General features: G+C 44.3%; 1 protein-coding gene across 1 annotated transcript; it reads right to left on the minus strand.

Annotated features, from left to right (window-relative positions):
- Nucleotides 1–1,542: 1,542 nt before the first annotated feature.
- On the minus strand, nt 1,543–23,239 carry LOC112216430 (solute carrier family 25 member 33). The gene is made up of 7 exons (XM_024376400.2): nt 23,043–23,239; nt 15,717–15,899; nt 10,008–10,085; nt 6,579–6,679; nt 4,404–4,470; nt 3,111–3,391; nt 1,543–2,753 (listed from the first exon to the last, which is right to left on the minus strand). Exons 1-7 carry the CDS (start codon nt 23,084–23,086, stop codon nt 2,551–2,553), a joined length of 957 nt encoding a protein of 318 aa, XP_024232168.1. The 5' UTR covers nt 23,087–23,239; the 3' UTR covers nt 1,543–2,550.
- Between the last annotated feature and the right edge of the window lie 1,208 nt (nt 23,240–24,447).

A 24,447-nucleotide genomic window follows, 5' to 3' on the forward strand; every position in this document is an offset into this window, starting at 1 on the left:
TTGTTAAGACACTAACAGCTTACATACGGTAAGCAATTAAGGTCACAGTTATGAAAACTTAGAGGACACCAAAGAGGCCTTTCTACTGACTCTGAAAAACACCTGTTGTAAGGCAGGTCCTCACCAGACATTACTATGGGCACAAACCCACCGTCGCTGGACCAGACAGGATTGTCAAAAAGTGCTCTTCACTGACGAGTCAGTTTTGTCTCACCAGGGGTGATGGTCGGATTCACATTTATCGTCGAAGGAATGAGTGTTACACAGAGGCCTGTACTCTGGAGCGGGATCGATTTGGAGGTGGAGGGTCCGTCATGGTCTGGGGTGGTGTGTCACAGCATCATCGGACTGAGCGTGTTGTCATTGCAGGCAATCTCAACGCTGTGCGTTATAGGGAAGACATCCTCCTCCCTCATGTGGTACCCTTCCTGCAGGCTCATCCTGACATGACCCTCCAACATGACAATGCCACCAGCCATACTGCTCGTTCTGTGTGTGATTTCCTGCAACACAGGAATGTCAGAGTTCTGCCATGGCCAGCGAAGAGCCCGGATCTCAATCCCATTGAGGACATCTGGGACCTGTTGGATTGGAGGGTGAGAGGTAGGGCCATTCCCCACAGAAATGTCTGAGAACTTGCAGGTGCCTTGGTGGAAGAGTGGGGTAACATCTCACAGCAAGAACTGGAAAATCTGGTACAGTCCATGAGGAGATGCACTGCAACACTTAATGCAGCTGGTGGCCACACCAGATACTGACTGTTACTTTTGATCTTGACCCCCCCCCCCTTCGTTCAGGGACACATTATTCAATTTCTGTTGGTCACATGTCTGTGGAACTGATTCAGTTTGTCTGTTGTTGATACAAATATTTACACACGTTAAGTTTCCTGAAAATAAACAGAGGACATTTCCATTTTTGCAGAGGTTATATTATTTTACTGCTCTAGGTGATATAATTAGTTTTGATAACCTTATTTACTATTATGTATGGAATTTGTTCACTCTTTATGCAATGCACCCTGCAGAGAAAACCCGGAAGAAGAATTATCAACCAAATTACCTCAGTGAATTGTAAAGTTTGTTTGTGTCAATTCATCCCATAAATGATGGGTTGCCAATTGGCAATTTGACATGAAAACATTTTTCATTCATTCACTGCATGAATAGTGATAAGTACTGATACAGTAAATTATAATCACAATTAAAATGTTAAGACTGGGATACAAACCCATGGGATTGCATTCCAAATCCACTAAATGTACTACTTTACAGTATTTTACTAGATAAAGATGAATAGACAATCGCTAATATGTACCCTTCAAAGTACAGTAATGTAATAATCTCAATCAGGCATAGTGGTTCAATCAAGTGAAAATAATTTATGTAAGTGTGGTTTGATTTGTGAAGCTGTGAGGAAACCCAGTTAACATAGTCAGCACCTTTACAGTAAACCACCAAGTGAAATCTTAACACCACTAGTTCAGTCCATCTTTCTCAACCAGATTACTGTAGTTTTACACCATTCAAAAACAATGAACCGAACACTTAAGCCGAATTTTATTGAGCCACTGGTCAAATAAGCTTTCACGTTGTCATTATAGTGTAAAAAGAAAAAAGACGATTATGTTCTCTAACACAATATATAAATTAACCTGTATTTGTCATGGAAAATAATTAAAAAGTACACTTCAAAAATCACTATGGTAGTAAATGAATAAGCAGGAACTATCATGATGGATATTGTGTGGTGGCTCGCAAGGAACAATTCTAGCTATGCCTTGATCTTCCTTAATTAGCATAAAATTATATAACCTGTAGCCCAAGACCTTGGACATTCAACATTTATAAGCATCAGAGAAAGTCAGACAACATAACAAAAAAATACAAAATAATTTAGTTCCAATTTAAAACAATAACAATCTTCTATTCAGATGACCCCTTTATCTTGTATGAAAACAACTACAGTTATTCTCATATGGTCCTAGCCTGAATCCCAGATACGTTTGTGCCGTCTTGCCAACTCAACTCATGACAGCAATGGAGTTGGCGATACAACACAAACAGATCTGGGACTCAGGCTAGAGTTGTCCTGTCAGTAGTACCACAATTCTTGAGGAGTTTAAATTCTTCTGAACAACTTCTAAATAACATGCTTCAATGAAAAGAAAAAAAAAGGTTTTATTATAGAGTCCAAAATGGCCCCTTTATAAAGTGTACTACGTTTGACCAGAGCCCTATGGACCCTGGTCAAAAGTAGTGCACTAAATAGGGGATAGTTTGCTATTTAGGATGTAACCTAAAAATCAGTTACAGTTCATTGGATAACAGTAAAACCTGCCTTCAAATTCCCTCAAGAGAAACCAACAGTCTCTAAACCAGTCTTTCCAACAAAACAGAAATTCTGCAATTTCACAATTGTCTCTTTCTTGCCCAACGTGCCTTGGGATATAACTACATTGTGTTGTCCTTCCATCTAGGATGGGCCGACCAAAACTGGTCTTTTCCTTAGCTACCATGTTATTGTCGTCGTCATTGTTGTTGTTGTCGATTACTGCGAGGAGTCTCCCATCAGGTGGACAATGAGTTCGTAGGTGGAGAGGACGATGGCTGTGTTGGGGATCTGTCTGATAAGCTGAGGAATGAGTCCTCTGTAAAACGCAGCGTAGCCCTCCTCCACTGCCACCAACCGTGCTGTCTGGAAGAAGTACTGATATTTGCTGCCCTCTTCTCGCAGCCTTGTCCGAATCACCTCTGACGAATGGAAGAGACGCAGAGAGAGAGAGAAGGGGAGAAATGAAGATGAATTAGAATTAAAAAGGTGATTTTGAATGCAGTTTACAGAGTATTTTGACTAAAGACGGAATCCCAGATACGAACTCAACATAATCCCAGATGTTGAGTTTTACTAAAGGCTTCTCACTCAAGTTAACATTGAGTCATGGGTGTATGCTGTGCTACTGTACAGTAGACAGTTGTAGATTGGGCCGTCGTCAATTAAAAGCTGTTTTGCCTCTTATGTCAATGTGTGATGTTGTAGTTTGAGGTGTGGTATGACAAGTTAATACCGTAGCATTTATTTCATCCATACCCATTAATCCCCATGCTTACCGTGTGGGTAGGCTATGCAGGAAGCACAACCCTTAGCGAAAGCAGCCGCCATCATCAGGCCTAGGAAATCCGACGCCCCTTTTTCCGTTTCGCTGTTCGGCGACGTGAAGCGCGCTTCGTTCAGGCGTTTCTTCAACGTCTCGTAGATGAGGAAACAGATCATGGTCTCGGAGATGCCAGCGTAGGACGCCGTCAGGCCTCGGTAGAAACCTCTCATGCCCTCGGTCTTGTAAACGTAACGGGCACACTGCAGCGCATTCGTCTTCTTCTCCCCTCGTACCCTGGAGGAAAAGACGGTCAGTATTGATCTAAAAAAAAACTACATCAGCAGGTGTCAAAAAAGTATGTTTTTGGCAGAAGATTTAGAGAAGTTAAATTGGATCAGAAAAACATTTTCCTGCAGGAACGTCATTTTGTGGGTGGTAACCTACTATTTGAACTTGTTCTATAAGAATGGTTTTGCTATATTTTTTCGTGAAGGTGTGCCCTAATGCAGATGACCAAGAACAGAGGTGTCAGGGGCACCATAGCCAGTAAACAACACAACCTCAAGCAGAACAAGTGTCATACCTCACACTCCAGTCGTGTCAAAAAAAATCAAGAGACATCCTGTATTGTAATGTCCACTGTTACTTAAAAATTTTTAAATTTTTTTAACTTTATGAAATGTGCATTTAGCATGATACAATTTAAATATATATTCCTATTTTTCCATCTACCAAATTACCCCTCCCTCTCCTCCCCACTAGTTAACTATAGTTTGAGTGACTACCTATATGAACAAGTCTGCAGGGTAAATAGGTCACCAGACATGCGTGTCACATAGTTCTATTGCTCCATGCGTTCCAAACGCCACCTCATTTCCTACGTAGGGTCACTACTTTGGAACATGTTTCTGGTCAAAAGTAGTGCCCCTATATAGGGCGCCATTTGGGATACAGATTTCTGTGTAAATATAGCCTCTTCCTCCAACGCAGCCTAATGCGTCAGCAGCTAGGGTATTTATGGATCTGCCCGGTCACATTACACCACGCAAACTGCGTAACCCAAGGACAGGACAGCAGCCAAGATGGGGGCCCGTCAAAGATCACATTCAAATGGTGGTGGTGACAGAACTGTAATTACACACTACCTACAGTAACCCTTTTAATTAATGTTCTGACTCCATTAGTACAAAACTAGTATCTAAAATATGTCTGCATTTAAAGCCTGTAAAAAGCTTTTAAAAAGAGACTTAATAAAAGTAAATTAAACAAGGAAGTAAGAACTGTTGAATAATATAAATGTACATACTTCCTCTCCAGCTGCATCCTGGTCTTAACCATCCAGACGGGGTTCATGAGGGAGTTTGTAACAAAGGCTGAAACAGGAAGTAGAAACAGAGAGTTGTGTCGTATCACTGGATGGAGCAAGAGAAAGGACAGAGTTCATTTTATATCTCTGGATGAGAGTTCAGGGAAAGAACAGAAGGTCAGGAAGGACAAATCCTCCAGGATTCCTGACAGAGCAGAAATTCAATCATTATACAACACATAGTTATAGAGTTATATAATAAATAAATAAATAAAAATATACATATATACATACATTTTAGTGGACAAAATGGCAAAAAAATAATTCGCCACATTTGGGCGCAACAAAAACTTTACTGCTGTTTACCCAGCAGGCATAGAACCTACATGGTTTACCCAGCAGGCTTAGAACCTACATGGTTTACCCAGCAGGCTTAGAACCTACATGGTTTACCCAGCAGGCTTAGAACCTACATGGTTTACCCAGCAGGCATAGAACCTACATGGTTTACCCAGCAGGCTTAGAACCTACATGGTTTACCCAGCAGGCTTAGAACCTACATGGTTTACCCAGCAGGCTTAGAACCTACATGGTTTACCCAGCAGGCTTAGAACCTACATGGTTTACCCAGCAGGCTTAGAACCTACATGGTTTACCCAGCAGGCTTAGAACCTACATGGTTTACCCAGCAGGCTTAGAACCTACATGGTTTACCCAGCAGGCTTAGAACCTACATGGTTTACCCAGCAGGCTTAGAACCTACATGGTTTACCCAGCAGGCTTAGAACCTACATGGTTTACCCAGCAGGCTTAGAACCTACATGGTTTACCCAGCAGGCATAGAACCTACATGGTTTACCCAGCAGGCTTAGAACCTACATGGTTTACCCAGCAGGCTTAGAACCTACATGGTTTACCCAGCAGGCTTAGAACCTACATGGTTTACCCAGCAGGCATAGAACCTACATGGTTTACCCAGCAGGCATAGAACCTACATGGTTTACCCAGCAGGCTTAGAACCTACATGGTTTACCCAGCAGGCATAGAACCTACATGGTTTACCCAGCAGGCATAGAACCTACATGGTTTACCCAGCAGGCTTAGAACCTACATGGTTTACCCAGCAGGCTTAGAACCTACATGGTTTACCCAGCAGGCTTAGAACCTACATGGTTTACCCAGCAGGCATAGAACCTACATGGTTTACCCAGCAGGCTTAGAACCTACATGGTTTACCCAGCAGGCTTAGAACCTACATGGTTTACCCAGCAGGCTTAGAACCTACATGGTTTACCCAGCAGGCTTAGAACCTACATGGTTTACCCAGCAGGCATAGAACCTACATGGTTTACCCAGCAGGCATAGAACCTACATGTTTATTTAGTTAATTTTTTTACAGGAACAGTGTACATTAAATCAACGTTTCAGTAAAAGTGCCGGTTTTAGCCAGCCGGCTAATTTTCAACCACAGTCCCTGAGCAGGTTATTAAAAACAATTACAATACAGACAATCATTGAGCAGTGAGCACACGCAGAGCAACATGGGACAAGCAAGACGTAGCATACAGACAGAGCAACATGGGACAAGCAAGACGTAGCATACAGACAGAGCAACATAGAACAAGCAAGACGTAGCATACAGACAGAGCAACATAGAACAAAAAGCAACAAGACAAAATTCATAAAAGCAACAAAGTGTTTCCACACCTCACAAGCTACAGACCACAGACAAGATGGAAAGCGGCAACACACAGCTAGGGATTATGTTCACAAATCTGATTGACATTTAGCCAGGTCTTCATGCATTTTGTGAAAGTGTGATAGGTGGTGCAGTTATATGTGTCTGAAGGCAGTGTATTCCAGACATGGGAAGCTCTCACAGAGAACTAAAGGTGCTTTTCCTTAAGGGAACTATACAGTCACCTCTCATGGCAGACCTAGTGGATCTACTGCCATAGGTTTTTTAAAATTTTTTAACAAAAGTACTGATTGGAGGGGGAGGAGCCAGGCCATTTAGGATCTTGAATACAAGACATGCATCAGTGTATTGCACAAGATTTTCCCCAACTCAGGAGCTCATTGCTTTGGCTCTATTGCTTTGTGTTTCATATAGAATGAGGGTAGAGTGCTCCCACAGGCGCTGGGGTCGCCGTGGTTTGCTTCAGACGGTCTCACCTGCACAGCCAGCTGAGGACATGTGCACCACTCCACTGTTGGGGACGAAGAAGCCATTGAACATCTCCTTAGACTTCTTGTAGGCAGCAAAATAAATAGCTCTACAAGAAAAAGACAGAAGACAAAAAAAAAAAGATAAGGGTGAAAAATCAGATTCCCTCTTTAAAATGTTTAAACAAATGTATCTTTCTCAGTAAGTGGGTGTCCATCTTTCACTGTGTTTTATAAAACATCAGCGTGCCTTTATGTAACATCACATGGCCAGGAGCTGCCCGAAACCTGTGAAGCAGTAGCAGCAGCCTTTGACAGAGCCAGCAAAGCGTGCCACGTGTGTCCTGTCCAGAGCAGTCTGCTATGCTTCTGGAACAGTCCGTCCCATACAGTGTGTGTCACAGGCAGCAGCAGAATGGGTTGAATAAGCACCGAGGCAGGCCATGGGGGTGGTCGAGAGAGAGAGATGGGTCTGGACTAGTGCTATTCTCATTCTGAATGCTAGGCAGGGTTTGGAAGCTGGCTGACAGCATGGGGGCGGGTCAGCTGGCTGATAGCATGGGGGCGGGTCAGCTGGCTGATAGCATGGGGGCGGGTCAGCTGGCTGATAGCATGGGGGCGGGTCAGCTGGCTGACAGCATGGGTCAGCTGGCTGACAGCATGGGTCAGCTGGCTGACAGCATGGGTCAGCTGGCTGACAGCATGGGTCAGCTGGCTGACAGCATGGGGGCGGGTCAGCTGGCTGACAGCATGGGGGCGGGTCAGCTGGCTGACAGCATGGGGGCGGGTCAGCTGGCTGACAGCATGGGGCGGGTCAGCTGGCTGATAGCATGGGGGCGGGTCAGCTGGCTGATAGCATGGGGGCGGGTCAGCTGGCTGACAGCATGGGGGCGGGTCAGCTGGCTGACAGCATGGGGGCGGGTCAGCTGGCTGACAGCGTGGGTCAGCTGGCTGACAGGGCGGGTCAGCTGGCTGACAGGGCGGGTCAGCTGGCTGATAGCATGGGGGCGGGTCAGCTGGCTGATAGCATGGGGGCGGGTCAGCTGGCTGATAGCATGGGGGCGGGTCAGCTGGCTGACAGCGTGGGTCAGCTGGCTGACAGCGTGGGTCAGCTGGCTGACAGCGTGGGTCAGCTGGCCCGCCACCATGCTAACTATTTCTGGGAGTGAAATCGTTCGGCGGTACGTTGGTGAGTTTCCAGAGTGACCCCCCCCATTCCCACCCTGCTTACTGAGGATGGATACTACATTACTGTACAAACCCAAGGAGTGTAAACATCACTTATCTATCTGAATGGCAGCGCCTGTAAGTTGGGCGATGGTATAATGTAGAGAGAGAGAGAGGGACAGACAAACCCCTTAGTGAGGACTGTATACCGTGCATTCGGCAAGTATTCAGACCCCTTCACCTTCACCACATTCTGTAGACTAGCGGCTGTAATCGCTGGCAAAGGTGCTTCAGCAAAGCACAGAGCAAAAGGTCTGTCCGTCCTCCCTCCCTCCCTCCCTCACCCCACACCACCCCGCCGGTCCGTCCGTCCTCCCTCCCTCCCTCACCCCACACCACCCCGCCGGTCCGTCCGTCCGTCCTCCCTCCCTCCCTCACCCCACACCACCCCGCCGGTCCGTCCGTCCTCCCTCCCTCCCTCACCCCACACCACCCCGCCGGTCCGTCCGTCCGTCCTCCCTCCCTCACCCCACACCACCCCGCCGGTCCGTCCGTCCTCCCTCCCTCCCTCCCTCCACACCACCCCGCCCGGTCCGTCCGTCCTCCCTCCCTCCCTCACCCCACACCACCCCGCCGGTCCGTCCGTCCTCCCTCCCTCACCACCCCGCCGGTCCGTCCGTCCGTCCTCCCTCCCTCCCTCACCCCACCACCACCCCGCCGGTCCGTCCGTCCGTCCTCCCTCCCTCCCTCCCTCACCACCCCGCCGGTCCGTCCGTCCGTCCTCCCTCCCTCCCTCACCCCACACCACCCCGCCGGTCCGTCCGTCCTCCCTCCCTCCCTCACCCCACACCACCCCGCCGGTCCGTCCGTCCGTCCTCCCTCCCTCCCTCCCTCACCCCACACCACCCCGCCCGGTCCGTCCGTCCGTCCTCCCTCCCTCCCTCACCCCACACCACCCCGCCGGTCCGTCCGTCCTCCCTCCCTCCCTCCCTCACCCCACCCCGCCGGTCGGTCCGTCCTCCCTCCCTCCCCTCACCCCACCCCGCCGGTCGGTCCGTCCTCCCTCCCTCCCTCACCACACACCACCCCGCCGGTCGGTCCGTCCTCCCTCCCTCCCTCCCTCCCCTCACCACACACCACCCCGCCGGTCGGTCCGTCCTCCCTCCCTCCCTCCTCACCACACACCACCCCGCCGGTCGGTCCGTCCTCCCTCCCTCCCTCACCACACACCACCCCGCCGGTCGGTCCGTCCTCCCTCCCTCCCTCACCACACACCACCCCGCCGGTCGGTCCGTCCTCCCTCCCTCCCTCACCACACACCACCCCGCCGGTCGGTCCGTCCTCCCTCCCTCCCTCCCTCACCACACACCACCCCGCCGGTCCGTCCGTCCCTCCCTCCCTCCCTCACCACACACCACCCCGCCGGTCGGTCCGTCCTCCCTCCCTCCCTCACCACACAGCCGGTCGGTCCGTCCGTCCTCCCCCCCTCCCCTCACCACACAGCCGGTCGGTCCGTCCGTCCTCCCTCCCTCCCTCCCTCACCACACAGCCGGTCGGTCCGTCCGTCCTCCCTCCCTCACCCCACACCACCCCCGCCGGTCCGTCCGTCCTCCCTCCCTCACCCCCACCACCCCGCCGGTCCGTCCGTCCTCCCTCCCTCCCTCCCTCCCTCCCTCCCTCCCTCCACACCACCCCGCCGGTCCGTCCGTCCTCCCTCCCTCCCTCACCCCACACCACCCCGCCCCGCCGGTCCGTCAGTCCTCCCTCACCCACCCCGCCGGTCCGTCAGTCCTCCCTCACCCGCCCCGCCGGTCCGTCCCTCCCTCCCTCCCTCCCTCACCCGCCCCGCCGGTCCGTCCTCCCTCCCTCCTCACCCACCCACCCACCCCGCCGGTCCGTCCTCCCTCACCCACCCACCCCGCCGGTCCGTCCTCCCTCACCCACCCACCCCGCCGGTCCGTCCTCCCTCCCTCCCCCACCCACCCCGCCGGTCCGTCCTCCCTCCCTCCCCCCACCCACCCCGCCGGTCCGTCCTCCCTCCCTCCCTCACCCACCCCGCCGGTCCGTCCTCGTATGTCTTAATTCAACAACACAGCAGTCATAACATGTTGCAGTCTAAAAGCCGGTCCTTGGTAATGACATGATAAAAGGGTAAGTCTGTAGGCTGTTAAGGGTGTGGACATACAAAAACACATCCACACCCAAACATTACTTACACCAAAACGAATCCACCCTTTCAAATGCAGTCCGTGTTTCATTTAGCAGGCTTACCTTGAAGGGGCCACCCCAACAAGATTGGGACCCAGTCCCCGGAAAAGCGACCTTGGTCCCTCTTTTTCTAGAATTGACCTAGAAAATGGGAAGAAAAACAAACCAGTTAATTGAATATACACTTAAAAAAAAAAAAATTGTTTGAATGACAAGAACATCCATTTCGGACGTGGATTCAGTAGTAGGGACAACTGTGGTAGAGTTCAGGATGCTGTATGGTCACTCCGCAAGTCGTAATCTGACGTCTGCATTGGCAACACAGCATGTACTGCCATGGGTATATTGTTAAATTGAATCGTTAGTGATAATTCAGTTAATTAATCGTGATATTAAATTCCCCCCCCCCTCCTCCTCCATATCACAGGACTATGGTTTTGGCCAAGACCCTACTCTCAACCCAGTATACCCTTTGAAACTGGAGATGCACTGTGAACTCCATCACCTCTGTGGGGTGGGATTGACTTTACACACACACACACACACACACACTTAGTCCCGTAGCAGACAAATAGGCCAGGTGAGTAGACACACAGGGACACAACAGGACTGATGCATTCGTCCTGCACTCTGCTGTAAAGGCAGATTTTTTATTTATTTATTATTTATTTATTTAAAAAGGGCACGGTTAATCCCACCGCTTGTTTTCCCATACTGTAACGACGTCATTTTGTTCAAATAGATAAAACACCCTTCAGGCCAAGTAAATAAAGGATTTTAAAAGTTATCCTGTTTAGTCATAACATGTTATGGATTTACAGAGTTTAAATAGTTAACATTTTACCTTTAAACTGACCAACAACGGCGTTTGGAAGTGAGCCAGTGAGCCACAACCTTCCAGCAACCTTCTGTCATAACAGACAACACTGGATAAACAAGGATTTTGGAGAGAAGAGTTTCATTCACAACAATTATTGGTGAAATTAACTAAAATGGATGCTTGAAGGTTGTAGAGTCACTTAGAACTACAATGGCTCACCTCCAAAATGCCATTGTTGGTCAGTTTCAATGGTAAACATTTTTAAAACTGCACTGGGTGAACAGGTTGACAATACTATTTGAGCCATTCCCCTCTGAACCATTCAGCTGAGTCCAGTCCAGAATGGTTCAGTCACATTCAGCAAAAGGCCTCCGGCACTAAACCCTTGAGGCGAGAAACATGAGAAACCACAGACCACATTTTGGGATGTCAGTCGGCACGGCTTCCTCCTCGTGTTCAATTTGGCAGAGGCACAGTCACGCCATCACTCTCACCCAGTCTGTGGTCGGAGGCAACCCTCCCTGGGCCTCGGGGGTGAGGGACATTTCCACAGGTGGCATCAGCACTTACATAAGTGTCCTCGCTGCACTGTGCGTCAGTGCGTGCGTTCCCCACAGCTGGCAAACAGCTCTTAGATTAGAACAAGATAGCTCTATCTTTAGTCTCTAGTTTTTGTGTATAAAACAGGATAACAGTAATGGCCCTCGTCAGACAGGGTGGAGGCGGGCCCTCGTCAGACAGGGTGGAGGCGGGCCCTCGTCAGAGAGGCGGGAAGCGGGCCCTCGTCAGAGAGGCGGGCTCGTTTCCTCCTCTTTAGACGGAGTGGTAGAGTAAAGACACAGGCCTATTCACACAACTAGAGCAGCATCCCAAATTGCACCCTATGCCCTACAGTACACTACTTCTGACCAGGGACCATAGGACAAAACATTCTTAGCCTAGTAATTCCTTGTGGCCTGGCAGCCCCGTGGGTGGCCTGGCACAACCACAGATCCCGATGGCTACATTCTGCAGCAAGACAATGATCCAAAAACACACAAATCAAGTCTACATGGAAATGGTTAAAAAGCAACACATTTTTACGTTTTGGAATGGCCCAGTCAAAGTCCAGACCTAATTCCAATTGAGATGTTGTGGCAGGACTTGAAAGGAGCAGCTCATGATTGAAAATCCACAAATGTCTCTGAGTTAAATCAGTTGTGTATGGAAGAGTGGGCCAAACTTCCTCCACAGTGATGTGAGAGACTGATCAACAACTACAGGAAGCGTTTAGTTGGAGTCATTGCAGCTAAAGATGTCACAACAAGTTGCTGTTTATATTCAGATCCACATTCCTGTAAAGATTAGAGAGGATCTCATGTTAAATACTGTTGAAGTAATATGGCTACAGGTTCATGTGCCTCACCTAAAGACCATTCTGGTGGGAAGCTGCTATAGACCAAGTGATAACAGTCAGTATCTGGATAATGTGTATGAAATGCTTGATAATGTATGTGATACCAATAGAGGAGGTATATTATCTAGGGGATTTAAATATTAACTAGCTTTCATCAGGCTGCCCACTCAAGACAAAGCTTCAAACTGTAACCAGTGCCTGCAACCTGGTTCAGGTTATCAGTCAACCTACCAGAGTAGCAAAAAACAGCCGAGGAATGAAATCATCAACATGGATTGATCACATCTTTACTAATGCTAATTTACTAATTGCTTTTCTGATTTGTGACCAAACTACTTGATGCTAGGTGTACATAATGTTTTGTCGATCGATAAACTTACAAACGCTTGGATTGCTTTCGCTGTAAAGCATATTTTCAAAATCTGACAAGACAGGTGGATTAACAAAAGGCTAAACTGTGTTTTACTATATTGCACTTGTGATTTCATGAATATAAATATTTTTAGTAATATTATTTGAATGTGGCGCTATGCAATTAAGCGGTTGTTGATGAAAATTATCCCGTTAACGGGATTGCAGCCATAAGAAGTTAAGATCAATGTGTTAACACATTATGAAATTGCTTATTCCAGTTACTAATAAGCATGCACCCATTAAGAAAATTACTGAAAACTTAAATCCGAGTGGATTGATAAGGAAAAAGGATTGACAGATATTTAAATATTCCTTAAAGTAGTTGGCAAGATTAGCAAACGTAGTCATGACATGCAAGCAACAAATGCTGACACTACACATCCAAGTATATCTCACTAAATTATTAAAAACAAGAATTGTCATTTCAAATTCTGTAAAGTGAGTGTGGAAGAGGTGAAAAAAGTATTGTCTATCAACAATGACAAGCCATCGGGGTCTGACAACTTGGATGGAAAATGACTGAGGATGATATTGGGGATGATATTGCCACTCCCGTTAGCCTGCTTTTCAATCCTAGCCTACTAGAAAGTGTCGTGGGGGGGAAGCAAAAGTCACTACCTAAGAATAGTAAAGCCCCTTTACTGGCTCAAACAGCCCAAAAATGTTTTGGGTGTTTGACCAGATACAACATTATTTTACAGTAAACAAATTGACAAACTTTCAGCATGCTTATAAGGGAAGGACATTAAACAAACACAGCACTTACATCTATAACTGATGATTGGCTGAAATAAGTTGCTGATAAAAAGATTGTGGGAGGCTGTTTTGTTAGACTTCAGTCTTTTTTTCGACATTATCGATCAGATTTGTTGTGCAGCTTTTGACATTATTGATTATAATCTGCTGCTGGTAAAACTGATGTGTTATGGCTTTACATCCCCTGCTATACTGTGGATAAAGCATTGCCTGTCTAACAGAACACAGAGGGTGTTTTTTAATGGAAGCTTCAAACATAATCCAGGTAGAATCAGCAATTCCCCAGGGCAGCTGTCTAGGCCCCTTCCTTTTTTCAATCTTTAACGACATGCCACTGGCATGACTCATTATACACGTCAGCCACTACAGCAACTGAAATGACTGCAATACTTAAAGAGATGCAGATAGTTTCAGAATGGGTGGCAAGGAATAAGTTAGTCCTAAATATTTAAAAATTAAAAGCATAGTATTTGGGACAAATCATTTACTAAACCCTAAACCTCAACCTAAGGCAGGTCCTACAGGCCCTAGTTATCACACCTGGGTTACTGTTCAGTCGTGTGGTCAGGTGCCACAAAGAGGGACTTAGGAAAATTGTAATTGGCTCAGAACAGGGCAGCACGTCTGGGCCTTGGATGTACACAGAGAGCTAAAAATGAATCATATGCATGTCAATCTCTCCTGGCTGAAAGTAGAGGAGAGATTGACTTCATCACTACTTATATGTGTGAAAGGTATTGACATGTTGAAAGTACAGTGCTGTCTGTTTACACGACTAGCACACAGCTCAGACACCTGTGCATACCACACAAGACATGCCACCAGAGGTCTCTTCACAGTCCCCAAGTCCAGAACAGACTATGGGAGGCGCACAGAAACTACATAAAGACATGACTACATGGAACTCTATTCCACATCAGGTAACTGATGCAAGCAGTAGAATCAGATAAAAAAAATTCACCTTATTGTACAGTGGGGAGTGTGAAGCAACACAAACATAGGAACAAACACATACACATACACACATGGATTTTGTGTTGTAGGTAGTAGAGCAGGGTCCAAGGGGACTCAGTGTGTTGTGAATTCTGTAATGCTTGTATTGCAATGTTGTTTTTAACTGTATAACTGCTTTAATTCTGCCGGACCCCAGGAAGAGTAGGTGCTGCCTTGGCAGGAACTAATGGGGATCCATAATAAACCCCAGGAAGAGTAGCTGCTGCCTCGGCAGGAACTAATGGGGATCCATAATAAACCCCAGGAAGAGTAGCTGCTGCCTCGGCAGGAATTAATGGGGATCCATAATAAACCCCAGGAAGAGTAGCTGCTGCCTCGGCAGGAACTAATGGGGATCCATAATAAACCCCAGGAAGAGTAGCTGCTGCCTCGGCAGGAATTAATGGGGATCCATAATAAACCCCAGGAAGAGTAGCTGCTGCCTCGGCAGGAATTAATGGGGATCCATAATAAACCCCAGGAAGAGTAGCTGCTGTCTTGGCAGGAATTAATGGGGATCCATAATAAACCCCAGGAAGAGTAGCTGCTGCCTCGGCAGGAACTAATGGGGATCCATAATAAACCCCAGGAAGAGTAGCTGCTGCCTTGGCAGGAACTAATGGGGATCCATAATAAACCCCAGGAAGAGTAGCTGCTGCCTTGGAAGGAACTAATGGGGATCCATAAAAAATACAAACTGAGGAGTTGGGTGTTGAATAACTTTATTTAATTTAATTAAGTATACTTGTTTTTGTTATTTGATATTGTTATTTGAAAAACTCAAGTTCTTTATCTAATATTAGCGGTTGGCTGAAGATCTGATAACATTCCATATCAAAATTATAGAAAATCAGAAAGGGGACAAATACTTTTTCACAGCACTGTACACAACATGGTGAAACCATTACCACAAGACCTGTAGTAGCAGCCCCACACTTATAAGAGCCCCTTACCGTAAGACCCATAGTAGACTAGCCCCAAGCTAATAAGGAGGGACAAGCCCTTACCGTAAGACCCATAGTAGACTAGCCCCAAGATAATAAGGAGGGACAACCCCTTACCGTAAGACCCATAGTAGACTAGCCCCAAGCTAATAAGGAGGGACAACCCCTTACCATAAGACCCATAGTAGACTAGCCCCAAGCTAATGAGGAGGGACAACCCCTTACCATAAGACCCATAGTAGACTAGACCCAAGCTAATGAGGAGGGACAACCCCTTACCCTAAGACCCATAGTAGACTAGCCCCAAGCTAATAAGGAGGGACAACCCCTTACCATAAGACCCATAGTAGACTAGCCCCACTCCAATATGAAGGAGGGACAATCCCTTACTATAAGAACCATAGTAGACTAGCCACACGCTAGGAATAAGAAGAGGGACAAACCCTTACCGTAAGACCTGCAGCAGGCCAGGTGGCGTAACGGTGCCCGAGCCTGGTCTGATGACCCCAGTACCATTGAGCGTGCCCAGTTGGACCTGGAACACGGGCCGGAGCGCGAGGCCTGACGACTGCAGCCTGGTCTTCAGCACCTCCAGAGGACAAGTCACGATGGCTCCCACAGTGCCACTACATCTGCAGAGAGAAAGATGGGAAAATACAGTAACATTTATAATACAGTAATAATGTATACACTAATCTCAGGTCATTTAAAAGTCAGGTTTACAACATCTACACAGAGATTAGCAAAACATTAATATGGCATTAATGAATTAACACGGCGAATGACAATGGAGATTGAACTCCAATGATGGTGGAAAGGATTACCAAAGAGGTTTCAGGAAGTGGAGAGCCTTAGTTGTTGCCCTTACGTACCTGAACCAGCCTTTTGTCAGGGCATGGTAGACTATAAAAATACAAAAACACATATTTACATTTGTCCAATTTGTAGTGTGCTATGATTATACCGGGTGAAGTAGTCTGTTGCAGTGTTATCAGTGAGAATTTATTTTATTTCTCCCTCTCTCAGGGAATGTAATTCACCATCAATTTACATAACAGTAGCAGCCACGCAGTACTTTTATGGCATTACTAAAAGAGACAGTGTCATGAACAGGCTCTCGCATTGACTCTATACACATCTGGCACAAAAGGTCATTGAACCAAGAGGCTCTAATTTGACTAAAAGCTAGAGAGAAGAGGTCTTACAGCCTAAGCCTACATAGCCGTTTAAAAATGTCCAAATCACGCACTTCATTTGACCTAAATTATGACCTAAAAAAAAGAAGTGAGGAATAGTCTTGCGTCACAGAAGATATTAACCTCTGTCCATCTAAGACAAGGTGTGACAGAAGGAATTAGATTCGTTTTGCCCCAAGGGGGCAAGCATTCAGTCTTCAACGAGGTCCAGAGGTTATTTTCTTGCCGTTTTGGTGATTATTAGCGAGCTAGACACAGTTCAGATTTGGTTTTAGTGATTTAAAAAATATATATATAATAAAAACATACAGTGCCTTCAGAAAGTATTCATATCCCTTGACTTTTTCCACATTTTGTTGTGTTAAATAAATTGAATATCTAAAAAAAAAATTCAACAAAAAATCCCTTGGCCATCTACACACAACATCCCATAATGACAAAGTGAAAACATGTTTATGGAAATTTCTTCAAATGTATTGAAAATCTAATTTACATAAGTATTGACAACCCCGAGTAAAACACATGCTAGAATCACCTTTGGCAACAATTACAGCTTGCGAGTCTTTTTGGGTAAGTCTAAGAGCTTTGCACACCTGGATTTTTTAAAAGTCTTCAAGCTCTGCCAAGTTGGCTGTTGATCATTGCAAGACAGCCATTTTCAAGTCTTATCACAGAATTTCAAGAGGATCCATCCTCAGCTCTACCATCACAGCCATTAAACTATGTAACTGTTTTAAAGTCCACCATTGGTCCTCTGGTGAAATCCCTAAGCGGTTTCCTTCTTCTCCGGCAACTGAGTTAGGAAGGTCGCCTGTATCTTTGTAGTGACTGGGTGTATTGATACACCAAGTGTAATTAATGACTTCACCATGCTCTAAAGGGATATTCAATGTATTTTTTACATTTTTACCCATCGGTGTCCTTCTTTGCAAGGCTTTGGAAAACCTCCCTGGCCTTTTTGGTTGAATCCGTTTGAAATTCACTGCTAGACTGAGGGACCTTGAATATAATTTCATGAGTGGGGAACAGAGATGAGGAAGACATTCAAAAATCATGTACACCCACTGTGTGCTACTTAACGTCATTTTTTGTGATTCTTGAGGACATTTTTACCACCTTATTTTTAATTTTTAATTGATTTGTAAACATTATTCCACTGACATGAGGTTTTGGATACATTAAAGACTGATTCTAAAAAAAAAAAAACTTTATTTTTATTTTTATTTTAAATCCTCCAATCAATCTACACACAACACCCCATAATGACAAAGCAAAAACCGGTTTAGACATTTTTTACAAATATATTAACAATAAAACAGAAAACCTTAATTACATAAGTATTCAGACCCTTTGCTATGAAACTCAAAATTGAGCTCAGGTGCATTGTGCTTCCATTGATCATCCTTGAGATGTTTCTACAACTTGATTGAAGTCCACCTGTGTTAAATTCAATTTATTGGACATGATTTGGAAAGGCACACACCTGTCTACATATGGTCTCACAGTTGACAGTGCATGTCAGAGCAAAAACCAAGCCATGAGGTCGAAGGAATTGTCCGTACAGCTCTGAGAAAAGATTGTTGAGACACAGATCTGGGGAAGGGTATCAAAAAATGTCTGCAGCAAAGAAGGTCCCCAAGAACACAGTGGCCCCCATCATTCTTAAATGGAAGAATTTTGGAACCACCAAGACTCTCCCCTAGAGCTGGCCGCCCGGCCAAACTGAGCAATCGGCGGAGAAGGGCCTGCTCTTGGACGTGACCAAGAACTCGATGGTCACTCTGACAGAGCTCCTCTGTGGAGATGGGAGAACCTTCCAGTAGGACAACCATCTCTGCAGCACTCCACCAATCAGGCCTCAGTTTGCCAAAAGGACTGACAATGAGAAACAAGATTCTCTGGTCTGATGAAACGAAGATTGAACTATTTGGCCTGAATGCCAAGCGTCTGGAGGAAACCTGGCACCATCCCTACGGTGAAGCATGGCGGTGGCAGCATCATCATGCTGTGGGGATGTTTTTCAGAGGCAGAGACTGGAAGACTAGTCAGGATCAAAGGAAAGTTGAATGGAGCAAAGCACAGAGAGATCCTTGATGAAAATCTGCTCCAGAGCGCTCAGGACCTGAGACTGGGGCGAAGGTTCACCTTCCAACAGGACAACGACCCGAAGCACACAGCCAAGACAACACAGGTGTGGTTTTGGGACAAATTTCTGAACGTCCCAGAGCCAGGGCTTAAACCCGATCGAAACATCTCTGGAAAGACTTAAAAACAGCTGTGCAGCGACGCTCCCGATCCAAACTGACAGAGCTTGAGAGGATCTGCTGAGAAGAATGAGAGGATCTCCCCCAAATACAGGCGTGCCAAGCTTGTAGCGTCATACCCAAGAAGACTCGAGGCTGTAGTCGCTGCCGAAGGTACTTCAATGTACTGAGTAAAATGGTCTGAATACTTATGTAAATGTGATATTTCCATTGAAAAAAAAACATGTTTTTGCTTTGTCATTATGGGGTATTGTGTGTAGATTAGTAAAAAAACATTATGAGCCTGTAACGTTACAAAATGTGGAAACTGAAGGGGTCTGAATACTTTCCGAATACAATGTGTATCTACACACACACACACACACACGTTTTCATACACTGAACAAAAATATAAAACGCAACATGTAAATTGTTGGTCCCATGTTTCATGAGATGAAATAAATAAAGACCTAGAAATGTTCCATACGCATAAGAACCTCTTAAATTGTGTACAAATTTGTTTACATCCTTGTTAGTGAGCATTTCTCCTTTCCCAAGATAATCCATCCACCTGACAGGTGTGGCATATCAAGAAGCTGATTAAACAGCATGATCATTACACAGGTGCAGCTTATGCTGGGGACAATAAAGGGTTACTCTAAAATGTGCCGTTTTGTCACACAAGAATGCCACGTCTCAAGATGAGGGAGCGGACAATTGGCATGCTGACTGCAGGAATGTCCACCAGAGTTGTTGCCAGATAATTTTATGTTAATTTCTCTACCATAAGCTGCCTCCTACGTCGTTTTAGAGAACTTGGCAGTACGTCCAACCAGCCTTACAACCGCAGACCACGTGTAACAACGCCACACAGACAAGACTACGGGAGGCGCAAGACATGCTGAGGAGTGTTTCTGTCTGTAATACAGCCCTTTTGTGGGGAAAAACCTATTCTGATTGGCTGGGCCTGGCTGCCAAGTGGGTGGGCCAATGCCCTCCCAAGACCACTCATGGCTGCACCCCTGCCCAGTCGTGTTGAAATCCATAGATTAGGGCTTAAATCATTTTTCCAATTGACTGATTTCCTTATATGAACTATAACTCAAAAATATTTTTTAATTTGCATTCATATTTTTGTTCAGTTTAATATTATAGATTTTTTTACTCAAACCACCTGCAGGCCGGATATGTTTGACACAAATTTAGGTTGGCCGTTTTGGTCAGGGAACTCGTCAACCATGGTTTGCCAGCGCTGTGATAAAATAGTGTAAAATAATGAATTTGAGGAATTAATCTGCACTGTATATGTGTTACCAAAGCTAGACTGCCAGTTTTAGGAACGATACCGTTAATGATTCAAATTTTCAAATGAACCGCCAATATGCCAACATTCCATTCAAACAATTCCATTAAATCCTCACCCATAAACTAACATCGGCTGAAGACACCTTACTCGGTGCCATATCTTAAAACCGGCGTAAGGTCCAAAAAAATCTAAGTAAACATACCCCGATTAAAAACACCTGGTTTTCTGAGCAATCTTTCAAATGATTAGAACATGCAAAACACATTTTTTTTTATTGGCGTTTAATTTGTACTGCGCACGTGTTAGCACCAGCCTCCTCCTTTAGCGTGACTGAAGTGAGTTCGGAACAACTGAACTAGAAGTCGTTTTCACAAACTTTATATGTCCAAACTCAAAAAAAAAATAACCAAAAAAACACTTCCCAAAAATAACATGCAAGGCTGTGGAAGAACATTTATTTAGATTTATTTTTTCTTCATCTATCAAAGTGACATAAGGTAGCCTGATTTCAGATATGTCCATGTAAAAACAGGAGTATTAGGGGGAATCGTTCCTCTTACAAAGCATGTAAAAGTTTAAATCAAACTTACATTAATCTGACTATCCAAAATGCATCGCATTACTGTGTGCATGTAACTGTGCTCAGAGACATTTATAGTATGTTACCTATTTTTTAAGAGGCTATTTAGACGGATCAAACTGGTATAAATTATATGATAATATTTTAGATTGACAATTATATTAGACAATTTCTGATATATCACATCTGATTGGTGGAGTGCTACAGAGATGGTTGTCCTTCTGGAAGGTTCTCTCGTATCTCCACAGAGGAACTCTGGAGCTCAAGTCAGAGTGACTAGATGTCTAAAGGGCACATTGTGCCAAATGCAACTGCTTCCAATAACAAACAAATAGCTATCCATTCACTCGGCTTATCATAAGCATCTCTCCTAGCCGTCTGGGACGCAATGAGAAAAACATACTGTGGACGAGACGGAGTTGCATAACCCTACGTGTGACAGTGATATGCATACTAAACACAGTATGGCAAAAGGCCATATCATGGTTTCCTCCAGACAACCAAAGTTAACTTTTTGAATCAGTTCAAATGTGAAACCAGAAGCCACCATTAAAAACATTTACTAGCTCAGAAGAGACCGTGGCATGTAACAGCCTCTGTAAATACAGTTATTGATGTTATGTCTGCAGTCAGTGTGCAGTTTGGAAAGGCAGGCTAGACTCTTGAATCTCAATCCCAAAATAAATGGGATTCAGTGTGAGCTTGTCACTTATGATATTTGCTCTATTCTACTATAGCGACTAATATTATTTTTTTCAACTGTCATTTTTTAAAATTTATTTCACCTTTATTTAACCAGGTAGGCTAGTTGAGAACAAGATCTCATTTACAACTGCAACCTGGCCAAGATAAAGCAAAGCAGTTCGACACATACAACAACACAGAGTTACACATGGAATGAACAAAACAATCAGTCAATAACACAATAGAAATAGAAAACAAAGTCTATATACAGTGAGTGCAAATTAGGTCAAATAAGGGAGTTAAGGCAATAAATAGGCCATGGTGGCGAAGTAATTACAATATGGCAATTAAACACTGGAATGGTAGATGTGCAAAAGATGGATGCGCAAATAGAGATACTGTGGTGCAAAAAGAACTAAATAAATAAATACAGTATGGGGATGAGGTAGATAGATGGGCTGTATACAGATGGGCTATTATTATTATGTTCTGATTTTATAAATAAAGTAAGCGTTATTACCATTATCCTCACCACTATGGCACTTCTTAACATTGGCTGTTCTATGAAATATAGGGCCTATATAGACATAACTATATGACTTGCATTTCTATTCCTCTATGGGTCCAATACAGGATCATATATCCCCAACTAAATGGATTATCAGTTCTAGGTTTTGAATAGTGCTTTCCCAAATGTCAAGAGCTGTCAATGGGTGACCTTGAGTGTCAAATAGTCCTGCTAGCTTCCAAAAGAAAAAATCTTTATAAAACTTCCAAGTTTAAGCCGGATAATAATTTCTCTCATGAATTGCTAGCTACATAATTAGCTCAAATAAAATTTTAGGTTTACTTTTGATCTTTTTTTTTTTTAGAATATATAATATAATAAATATATCGCTAGCTATAAATATAGTAGAGTCCTCTATGCTAAGCTGCAGTAGCTAAAACGAGATAGCTTGCTAGCTGCAGCACTTTACATGGTCACATGGATGACTGATTGACTGTAACTCGAGGACATATTCTAAGGTCAGAATAGACTGCGACACTTGCCAGTGAACTAATGCCGCATCAAATATAAAGCATTAATATTACTCTTCAATGTTGTATTCGAGTTCATAGCTCAAGTGTTTACGGACCTTCGTAGAAATAGAGGTCATTGCAAATGGCTAGGATTTTCACTATAAATTATTATTATTTTTGTTTAAAGTTAGCTAACTGTTTATTAACGCCAGTCGGGATAGACGATTCATAAAAATTAATATCCGGTTTGATTAGCCTAGCTAGCATGCTAGCAGTGAGAAGGACAATAGTTGGGCCACCTGACATTGAATAACTAGACGAATGATACAATAAACACTTGTTAGCCAGTTTAAAAATACTGTTCTGAAATCTTTGGCAAAATTGTTTTAAAAAAAAAATCACACTGTTCACCATTAGAGTTAGGTCGCAACCTCATGCTGTAGCGAGGCCTTCTCACTCCTTTGGGTGGATGGAGGGGGAGAGTAACGTTAACTTGTTAAAACACATTTCGGTTTAGTGAGAATAAGACTCGTTTGGTCAAGATGTGACACAAATATCTTAAAACGACAACGCAAGGTGCCAAGTAACCCATCAATCTAACAGAATAGCTAACAAATTTACCAGGACAAAAGCAGAAGCCGGTAGACTATTAAAAAAAATATATATATATATATATATATATTCAGCTATGCTAATGCTAGCTAGATAAAAATTAAACAATTAAATGTCGTAAAAGGAACACTTACCCGCCTGCGAAGAGATGTAATAGCGTATTATTATTATGTGCCATGTTTAAAAAAATCTAACCATAATCTTCTTTGTCTTCTCGTAAATGTAATCTCTACAAGTCAGAGGCGAAAATGTGGTTTATCTTGCTTGTCAGCTGCTGTCACCAGCCAGTCGTCCAGCCGGCGGTCTCTGAAGCGTTTCCAAACTCTGACTACTAATTCTGCCAGCAGCACAAACGATCATGTCAGTTTTTTTTTCGTTTCGTAACGAAGAAACCTTCAAAATAATAGCCTGCATTTGAAAACATTGCAATCTGGATACCTCATTAAAAAAAAAAATCAATGGCCACTTTTATTGTGCCAATATAAAACATTTAATTAAGTCATTTCTGAAAACAAATATAAAATATGTTTTTGAAAACATTTTTTAAAGACAAATAATGAAAAAAAAATTGACATTGGTATGTTTAGAATATTGGGCTGTAGAGGGAAAACTTTTCTACCTATCTGAGTTAAAGTGGGTTGGAAAATACCCAGTAGAGTCTCTACTAACTGAATGTGGTTAGTTTGGGAGGGGGACTGGAGTCAATAAGTATACCATATACCGTGTATTGCATTGCAGTGAATAGAGAGGGTGGAGTTAAAGCCAATTTATGCTTGATCTGAAAAGGTGGTTGGAGGCTTCGTATGGAAGGTGTGACACGATTGTGGAGCCTCCAGAGGCATGCAACAGCCAAATCAAGCTTCGTACTGCATCGCCGTGTGCCTCTCAAATTTTTTAACAATGCGGAGGGCTTGGACAGCTTGGAGGGCTCTGTATAGCTCTGCATTGACATGATTGGTTGACGGTAGGTGGTGGCAGTACATCCTGTATAAACACAAACTTACTTCCATGACAACTTCCTTCACAATTGCTCTGCTCCGCTAAGCACAAGACCATGCAGAGCCTTTAAGGACTCACCAGCACTCTGTATTAAACTCTTTGCTCAGCACAAGAGACCCATTTAAGTTTTGCAGACTCTATTGAGTATGTCCAATAACACATTTGTATTTCATTAAGTGTATTTCTTTAAATATAGCCTACACAAATGTTTTCAACAGAACAGTATTTGTGTAAACTTTCTAAAGAAATGCTGACATAAATACACTATTAAAATTAAGATATGTCAAATTATCCATTTATATTTTCAAAGGTGGTTTCAGTGCTGTGAAAAACAGTTGTAATTGCACTGTAAATGCAATGCAAAAAAAAAAAATGATATTCCCAGTTTAGTGTTTCTTTGCAAGGGGACTCTTGTATTGAAAAAATATCCGCGATCATGCCAGCAAAAGATAATATCCTGCTGCTAGGAGAACAGTAATCAAATTCGGAAGAATCGACGTCATAGGGGCTGGTCGGGGGAGTTGACGGTGACGTGGAGAG

This window comes from Oncorhynchus tshawytscha, linkage group LG16, assembly GCF_018296145.1.
Source record: "Oncorhynchus tshawytscha isolate Ot180627B linkage group LG16, Otsh_v2.0, whole genome shotgun sequence".
Lineage (NCBI taxonomy): Eukaryota > Metazoa > Chordata > Actinopteri > Salmoniformes > Salmonidae > Oncorhynchus > Oncorhynchus tshawytscha.